The sequence below is a fragment of the Calidris pugnax genome, unplaced genomic scaffold, assembly GCF_001431845.1.
Source record: "Calidris pugnax isolate Ruff unplaced genomic scaffold, ASM143184v1 scaffold132, whole genome shotgun sequence".
Lineage (NCBI taxonomy): Eukaryota > Metazoa > Chordata > Aves > Charadriiformes > Scolopacidae > Calidris > Calidris pugnax.
Window position 1 is genome coordinate 2,213,899 of NW_015090910.1, and position 9,403 is coordinate 2,223,301.

Sequence of the window (9,403 nt, forward strand, 5' to 3'; positions counted from 1 at the left end):
TTTTTTTTTTTTTTTTTTTTTTTTTTTTAAAGTAAGGTAAATAGGTTGAGAGGAAACTGTAGACTTAAGGTCTAGGAATAGTGCTTTTCCAGGAATTTTTTTTAAATGAATTTATTTATTAGGGGAAAGTTATGGGGCTGGGGGGGTGGACCATTCTTATTTAAGAAGCCACAAGAAAGTGGCTTATGTTATGTTTCTTCCTTTTGGAGTGATTTAGAGTACTGACAGTTGTTTAAAAAAAAAAAAAAGCAGAAAAACCAAAATCCAAACAAACCAAGAAACCCTTGCATAATAGTGTTGGTCTAACTTTGTTCCCACACACTTAGATGGAAATTGCATTACTGTTTAAAACATTATACAGTTGCTAGTGTATAGTCCGCAGCTTTCCATCCTGTAATAAAAGGATTGGTTAAAAATAATGCTGTGTCTTTCAATATTGCTGCAAAAGTTGTGGGTTTTTTATTATTGAGGCTATCTTCTATTTCTCAAAATTCTACTTACTGCTTTCAAAAGCTGAGCATTGAAACCCAGCAGGCAGCATGTCTGAGTGCTGGCAGAGGGGATTTCATGGGGGCATGTGTTTCTGGTCATGTTTCAAATTAAATTTCCTAGGGAAGTTTTCTCTGTGTCTTTGACAAATAAATATTATATAATTGTGTAGAAACACTGGAATATTTCTGTCCAATAGCTATCCAAATATGTCTTTTTAATCACAGGTTAGGTCAAATTATAGCTCTGTTGTCAGTGGTTATCCATAATTGTATGGAAAGGCTGTGAACTTACGCAGCGTAGTAGTACCTTCTGTTTCCCCATATCAGAAAACCAGGCAGAATCGGGCAGAAATCTCTAAACAGCTCTTGTTTAAAGCCATGGGAGTTAACAGGGGATGTCAGTGCAAGTAGTGTCAGGGCCTGAATAGCAGCTTTGCTTCGGGCTCACAGGATATCCAGCCTGGATGACAGTCCCAGTTCTGTGCCCTCTCGCTGGTGACAGCCAGCATCAGTGATTCCAGCAGGCAGGTGGGGGATAATGTAATGCTGAAGAGTTGGAGTAGTACAAACTGCTGAGATTCCATGTAGCTTTCCAAATTCAGAATAATATTTACAGCTCCCACTAGGACAGGATAGCCTGTCCTAATTGGAATCGGTGCTCCTGGAAACTTGCATTGTCAGGGTAATGTCCGCAAGATGCCTTCATGTATAGTTTTCTTTTTCCTGAGCCCAGCTGCTGATTTAAACCTCGGAGGTTTTTGTCTGGCTGCACTGGTAGTGATGGATTAAGTCATGCAGCGGAGAGTTTACACATTGGTATCTTTAAAATGCTTTGCTTTTTCTGTCCCCAAGTTTCTCTGCTATGGTAGTACCAGCCAGAGCCATGTGAATGGGTGGCTTTGACCCCTCTGCTTCAGCCTCTGTTAATGCTTCAGTACAAGTGATTTTTCAGCAGATTGCATTGTCATTTCAGTGTTTTAACTGTCTTTTGTCTTTTGTCTCCTTGACAGAATGGTTTTTTATCCGCCCTACCTTATTTTGGCTGCTGGTTATGCATCATTCTGTCGGGCCATATTGCTGATCATTTGCGGGAAAAGCAGAACTTCTCCACTGTTTGTGTTCGCAAATGCTTCACCCTCATAGGTAGGTGCAAGTATCATCTCTGGAACAGGTCATCACCTCAGGCTGGGGAAAAGGCAGGGTTTGGGACAGTAGTGGGACATTCTGCCGTGAGGTCAGGCAGGGCTGTGCATGGCTGGATGTACAGCTTTATTTGTACATCAGGTTGTCAAGAGTAAATCCTGTCTTTTTCAATTAAAAAAAAAAAAAAACCAAAAAAAAAGAGGAGCAGCTTTATTTGTACATCAAGTTGTCAAGAGTAAATCCTGTCTTTTTCCATAAAAACAAAACCAAAAACAACTAGGCCTCTTGGATAAGAGAACGATAAGAGGTTGCCAAAAGCTTTGTTTAGGTCAAAAGACATTATTGTCACAGGCAAAGTGCTCAGGTGATAATTGGTGATAATTGTGGTGGTGATAAAGTGGTGATAATTGATAGGAAGATGCCTTATGAATGGCTTTCTCAGAGTGAGACGGGACAAAGGTCTGTGTCAGCCTGTTCCCTGCCCCGTGGTATTTCAGTGTTTTGCTTATTGAAGACTTAAGTAGCTGAAGAAGAATGAAGAATACACTTGCAAAACTGCAAAGCTGCTACCAGGAGGGAGGGCCAAATAGCATCCTACATGATCTTCACAAATTGGGAAGAGTGATGATCTGAAATCACAGATTTCAGGTTGCAGTCTGCTTGGTGTATGCCCATCCTGGCTGCCTTCTCAATTCTGCTGATTCAGTTGCTTTCTCTAAAGCAGCTCTTAGAATAAACTCTTTAATTTTTTTTATTTTTTTTTTTAAATTTTATTTTAAGCCTACACCATTTTGGTGATCCAGTTTCCTGCACAGGCTAAATGGGGATAACGTCTTTGCAGTGCACTGTTTGCCTACTGGTGTCAGCACGCCTATTTATTTTTATAACAATAAATGCAATTAATTTGTGAGATCCCTTTCGGAATCTGCTGATTTCTGTTAGTTTTTTTTCCTAGCTGAAGTTTGGTCTTTGCAGCTGGTGGGATTTATGTGGCCTGGCTCCTGTTCCTGAGGCAGCAGCAGCAGGTTGGGGCTGTTCCTGGCCGGCCCAGTTAGTGGAGGTGATGCAGTACTGGTTTCTGTGCAGTAGGTGGGGGGGAAAGCTGTGCAGAAAATATGTAAGAAGAGGCTGTTAACACCTTGCCTGTTAAAAGTCCATTGATTCTAAGATTTCTGTCTTGCAGGAATGATCGGACCCGCCGTGTTCTTGGTGGCTGCAGGATTCATAGGCTGCAACTACGCCCTGGCTGTTGCCTTCGTGACCATATCAACAACCCTGGGAGGGTTCTGCACCTCTGGCTACAGCATCAACCACCTGGACATCGCACCCTCGTGAGTATTGCTGGAGCTCTGCTCAGAGCACGTGACGTCTTAATGGCCCTTTTTTTTGTGTTGCTGGGGTGGCAGGAGATGTTTCTAACGTATTTATGATGCCATCAGTGCACTGAGTGGGAGGGGCTGGGGACGGGAGGGAGACAAGATTGTTCTTGTGGGGAAAATGTGTTCTATTCTCGCTCTTTAAATCTACATCAGTGTGTTGCCATGATTACAATTCCTGGTATTGCTGTTCCCCTGAGCCCTTATAATATTCCTGCAGCCCTGTTATACACTAAACACATCACATATCTGTTTGGGGTGGTTTTACTCTTGATTTTTCACTGAATTTCACTGAATTTTTAGAGTTGGAAGGGACCATAGAGATCATCTAGTCCAACTCCCCTGCTAAAGAAGGACCACCCAGAGCTTGTCAGAGCATGTTACTCAGGAGCATCCAGGCGGGTCTTGAAAATCTCCAAAGAAGGGGACTCCACGACCTCCCTGGGCAGCCTGTTCCAGGGCTCTGTCACCCTCACCGTGAAAAAGTTCTTCCTCATATTCAAGTGGAATCCTTTATGTTCCAACTTGTGCCCGTTGCCCCTTGTCCTCTCACTGGGAACCACTGAAAAGAGTCTGGCTCCCTCTTCCCTCAGCCCGCCCTTGAGATACCTGTAGGCATTGATAAGGTCTCCCCTCAGCCTTCTCTTCTCCAGACTAAAGAGTCCCAGCTCTCTCAGTCTCTCCTCATAAGGGAGATGCTCCAGTCCTTGAATCATCTTTGTAGCCCTACACTGGACTCTTTCCAGCAGTTCCCTGTCCCTCTTGAACTGGGGAGCCCAGAACTGGACGCAGTATTCAGTTGTGGCCTCCCCAGTGCAGAGCAGAGGGGGAGAATGACCTCCCTTGAGGTTTTTACTGCTCTGGAAGTCGATGTGTATTTGGTTATGCCCACCATGCCATCAGAATGGGACCACCAGCTTTACTCTGCACCTCGACACGGCACCTTTTGCTTCGGGTTCCAGGCGGGAGGCTCCGCAGAGTTATCTGCAGGCAGCAGCCAGCCTTATCAGGGATGGGACCTGTGCCAGGAACGCCGGGCATAGCCAGAGGCATTTAGCCAGCAACCGGTGCCCAGAGATCTTGGGTGGCCAGGGGAGCTGTTAAGCTGTGTGTCATTTGGAGAGGGTGTGTTAGCAGTGCCGTAGTGCTTAAAGGTGTTGAGGACAAAATGCATTTGCTTCTACTTAAAGGCTTTAAATGGAGCTTTGCTACATGTGCTTATCTGCCTAAGGGAAGCTTTTACACTTTCACGTTCTGCTTCATAAAGGCCTATTAATTCTTAAATGCTTTCTGAGATAAGGTGACTACATGCTACATTTACAAAAAATAAAGATTGTTTAAGGCATTGGAGCTCAGTCTAAAATACATTGCCGTGCTTTAAACTGATACCTAACATTGACTTTCAAGAAAAAAAATCATAGAATCATAGAATTGTCTAGGTTGGAAGAGACCCTTGGGATCATCGAGTCCAACCATCTCCCCTACTCTACAAAGTCCTCCCCTACACCATGTCCCTCAGCACTGCATCTAAACGGCCCTTAAACACAGCCAGGGATGGGGACTCCACCACCTCCCTGGGCAGCCTGTTCCAATGCCCGACCACTCTTTTGGTGAAAAATTCTTTCCTAATGTTTAGTCTAAAATCAACTAGTGGTCTAGATGGTTGGTTCTCTTTCTCAGGAAAAGCCACGTTTCTCTAATATCCTTGGATTGGATAAATGTATCCCAGCCTTTTGTAACAATGCTGTGTGGCTGAATTCTCCTGTTTCGGTACATAACACATCAAAGCTGTGCATCTGTCTCTAGAGATGGAATTCTGTTATGTTAAAATCAGCGAGGACATAATTTCACTCTGCTAAACAGCCTGAGGTGATCCCTGGGGGAGACAGCTCCTTTCCCCTGTGGAAAACTGCAGCTATTAGTATTTTGTATGATTCTTCAGCCAGCAAATCCCCCTGAAGATCTGGACCCCAGGCATCCGTGCTCTGGTGGCTGGCAGGTGGAGCTCTGCTGTAGAAGGTCCAGCTCTTAGTTCTCCTCAGTCTCTCTCACAAGTCTGCACTTGTGGTGCGGTTTCAAACGTGATCTTTCAGGGTTGCAACACTCCTGTGAGAGATCTCTGATTGCCTAGAGATGAGATGCTGGGGCTCAGATATTAAGCAAGTTGCCAGCCTTTCCCGTTGAGTTCTTAGGGCCGCTGGTGCGTATGCACGTGTGTGTGATAGAGCAACATGTTGGTGGGCCAGGGAGCTGCAGGAATGGCCATCAGCAAGACTGGCAAAGTCAGAGCCATTTCCCATTGCCCCTGACCCACGGAAAGGCAAAGGAAGGACTGGTGTTGTTCCCTGTTGGAGCATGGGCTCTGCGGTGTAGGTGATGGGGATGCAGGGATCCCCATCTGGGGATGTGCCTTCTCAGCAGACACTTGCTCGGCAGCGATCCCTCAGCCAGCTCTTGCTGTTGGCAAACAGCACTCTCTCATACTCCTCTTCGTCCTTCCCGTTCCAGGCACACAATATTTATTTTCTAACTTAGAATCACAGAATTGCCAGGTTGGAAGGAACCCTCCAGATCGAGTCCCACCATCAACCCAACACTCACAAAACCATCACCCTAAACCATATCTCTAAGCACTGTGTCTACCTGGCTTCTAAATACCTTCAGGGATGGTGATGCGCTGGGCAGCCTCTTCCAATGCTTGATAACCCTTTCAGTGTAAAAAATTTCTCCTGATATCTAATCTGAACCTCCCCTGGATCTGTTCCAGACAGTTGGGTTGTGGCTTAGTGAATCCGTTCCAGACAGTTGGGTTGTGGCTTAGTGAAGGGGATGTGGGTTTGGATTATGGATCCTGAGCGAGGCCGTGAGTAATTGAAGCAAAATTCCATAACTCACCTCTGGAAAACAGAGACGTGTACCGAGCACTCAGCAAGTTCTTACTAGAATAAAAGCAGGCCATTCCCACTGGAATATTTGTGTTTTAATCTGTCCGTGCGATCAAGGTGAGGCCTATGTGATCAGGTTAGGCACAATTCTCTCCATGGCTGATAAGCAGAATAAGTTAATTAGCAGCATTAACGATTTCTCTTGCAGGTATGCTGGAATTCTCCTGGGGATCACCAATTCTTTTGCCACCATCCCAGGAATGGTGGGGCCAGTTATTGCCAAGAACCTCACTCATAATGTAAGTCTGCTTACTACTTTTTCAGTTGTTATATTTTTATCTCCATTGAATGGAAATTCTGTATTTTCAAGTCTGCAGTCATTAAATGAAATCTGGGTTATAGATGTAAGTCGTACTGTTCCGGTCCTGTGAATGACTTCATTCCTAGCCTTTATTCTTCTGATTTTGATCAGGAAAATAAAGGTAAAATAGAAGACCTGTGTAGGACTTTAAAATTTCAGTGACTCACCCCTTATATTCTCTAGGAGTAAAATGAGTTTATTTTAAAACTCAGATAAAATGCCAACTCGGTGAGACAGTTGTGGGATTATTTTAGCAAATTAAGACAAGCTCTTACTTGTTTTTCCAAAGTCAGTCTCTCCCGTGAGGTGTGGAGTTGTAAGGTCAGCATTTGTCAGAGAGGTGAGCAGCTGGATTCAGACGTGTGGGGTCACAGTGCATCCTTTTGGATGTGTATGACAGGATTGGGACATTCTACGCTTAGTTCCACAAGACACAGAACTTAAACTGGGTTAGATTTGAATTCCAAGGTGGTTTAGCCAGAGGGTGGTTTGGAATAGAAAGAGGGATCCAGGAGTTGTGTGATGGTTTTTTGTTTGGTTTGTTTTGTTTTTTTTAATGAATTAACCAAACTAATTATTCTAAAACCTTTTCAGAAAGGGAGATGAGAGGAGTAAGTTTATTGATCCAGTTAATTTTTTTGAGTTCTGATCACTCCAATGATTTCCTTAAAAATAATACAAAAATATTCATTCATACGTGAAATCAAACTAATTGGTTTTTCCAGACATCTTAAGGAGTAGGAGACTCTGGTTGGTTGGTTGGGTTGGGGTTTTTCCCCCATACCAATGCATTGTTCTGGTATTGTTCCGGTTTAGTAGTAAGATCATTTGCAGGTTTGTTACAGTAGTCATCTGGAACTGAAAAAAAAAAAAAAAAAAAAAAAAAGTCTTAGGACATCTGCAGATATTACTCTTTATTAAAAAATGGAAAGGAAAAAAACCCCTAAAAACAGAAAACCCCCACAGTTCTTTGCTACCCATGTCTTAAGGCTTTTCTTAAATACCAGAGTTTAACGGATTCTTCTTGAAATCTGAGTAAAGATAGCTACGCTGTGTGGGCTAAAAACCTTATGATCCTGGAATATCCCCCTAGCAGTGATTAAGAGGAGCTTCCTGCACGGTGCAGAGCACGTCAGCCCTCGGCTCGCCCAGCCCAACAGCAGGGTGGGGTTTCCCCTTGGATTTTGTTACAAAAATGTGAATTTTGATAGGCAAGTTGTGCATCTCGGGTGATAAACTGGTCCAGATATTCTAATGCAGTTCTGGTAGGGCTGTCTGTGTCACATCTATTACTAAACTGAATGATTTGCTCTTTTGTGTTTATAATGCTTTTATGTAGCTATGAAATCATGCTGAATAGCATTTACATTTAAATAGGCGAGGCATGTAGCCTCAGTTTGAAAATTACTTTTTCTTGAGCGTGGAGCTGCAAATTGACTGCGGTTTTTTTTTTTTTTTTTTTTTTCCCCTTTTGACAGAATACTGTGGGAGAATGGCAGACTGTTTTCTATATTGCTGCTTCTATTAATCTATTTGGAGCGATTTTCTTTGCGTTCTTTGCCAGCGGAGAAGTGCAGGACTGGGCAGTCAGTGGGTATCACTTGCACAGGAGCTGAAGGACGTGTTGAAATACCAAAGCTGTGCCGAATCCCAATGTGCTACAATTATGTGACCGGAAAAGTGCCTTCCCTACCGATGCCGAGGAGTCTTTGGAGCTCTTCAGTTCAACTGTTTTATCTGTGTATCTTTTGTACTGGAAATCATTTGACGGCATAGGTGTGCTATTTCCTAACAAGAAACTATTTGGATTAAACAGAATAGTTTCGTGCTAGGACTTGATATCGAATATATTATCAGAGACAACATTTTAAATCGGTGTGCTAGGCTCCAGTTCCTTCCAGGTTTTAATTAATATTTTTCCGAATTAATGTGTAGGCAGATGTTTGTTGATACTGAAATGAGAGGAAAAAGCAAAGTGGTTACGGAGCACGTAAAGAGGAGTGGCATACAAAGAATCCTACCCAAAAAAGTGGTTTGATTTTTGTGATGAGATTAATAGGCTTTTTGCTGTTTAAAAACCTAGAAGAGCTTTAGTTTTCTACGGTCTTTTATAAAGCTTTTATTTTGTCAGTGAGGAACGCACACATGATTTTATTCTATTTTACGCACAAGTTCTCAGTGTATAAACACTCCCCGTTTCATGAGAGCAGCTTCACAAGCTGAGCAGCTTCACAAGATGAGGAAGTAAAACCTGCCGTTGGGCCTGACAGAATGAGCCATGTGTTCTCAGTGGGGCAGGGTGCTCAAACAGCCCTTATTTTCATTCATCTGTGCGAAAGAAAGAAGAATGCAGCTCTGTGGTTTGAACCTCGGCAGCGTGCAAGAGCGAGCTAGGAACGGAGTTATCCGCACACTTACCTTAAAATAACTTTCAGTTTGGCAGTTCGGGTTTTTTTGTCTCTTTCAATCAATGCAGTGAAACTCTTCCCTCTTGCGTGTAGATATATTTGTCAGCTTGTCGGTGTAAGCGCCAGAAAATCAGGCCAGCGTAGGGAATAATGAGAAAAATCAGTTCTCGTCTCTAGAAGCCTTGTTTGGTGGTCGGATAAAAGTAGAGTAAGAAAGAACTAGTGCAATAAACTGCTGGTCAATGCAGAATTTGCCACTCAAGAGCATCCTTTGCACAACATGTCACCGTGCCACCCAGTAGCGTTAATGAAGTCTATGGGACAGCAGCCTCGGGAGGGACAAATGAGCCTGTAGTCATAAAGCAAAGGAAAACTCTTGTGCCAAAGATTCCTGGATTGGAGCAATTGGATGAAAACGAAAAATCACCGGGCTCTGGGCTTTCCGTCTGCCACCCATCCCAAAGGGAAGCCCAGTTGTACCACTGCTCCAGTGGAGCCCTCCTTCATTTCTGGGAAATGGCATCTGCTGCCACTTCGTAGCTTTGGTTTGACCTTCCTTGAAGCGTCACCTTCTCGGAGGGTGGGACCGTGTTTGAATCTGTGTTTGTCTCTGCAGCATTTCCACAATAAACCCTGTGAAGCTCAGATGAAATGAGTAGTTGTTCAGCGGGAGTCTGTTAAAGCTGTGTTGTACCGTCAGTGTTTCCACAATAAATGGGATGAATATTCACACCTGCAT

The 9,403-nt window shown here is 43.6% G+C and overlaps 1 protein-coding gene across 2 annotated transcripts in view; it reads left to right on the forward strand.

Annotated features, from left to right (window-relative positions):
• Positions 1-9,402, forward strand: part of SLC17A5 (solute carrier family 17 (acidic sugar transporter), member 5) — a 21,079-nt gene extending 11,677 nt beyond the window's left edge. For both annotated transcript variants that reach the window (XM_014949309.1, XM_014949310.1), the window contains exons 8-11: positions 1,502-1,634; positions 2,818-2,965; positions 6,104-6,194; positions 7,735-9,402. In XM_014949309.1, coding sequence (XP_014804795.1) covers positions 1,502-1,634; positions 2,818-2,965; positions 6,104-6,194; positions 7,735-7,872 — 510 coding nt within the window. In that variant the 3' untranslated portion in view covers positions 7,873-9,402. The remainder of the gene's footprint in view (positions 1-1,501; positions 1,635-2,817; positions 2,966-6,103; positions 6,195-7,734) is intronic.
• Position 9,403: the final 1 nt, after the last annotated feature.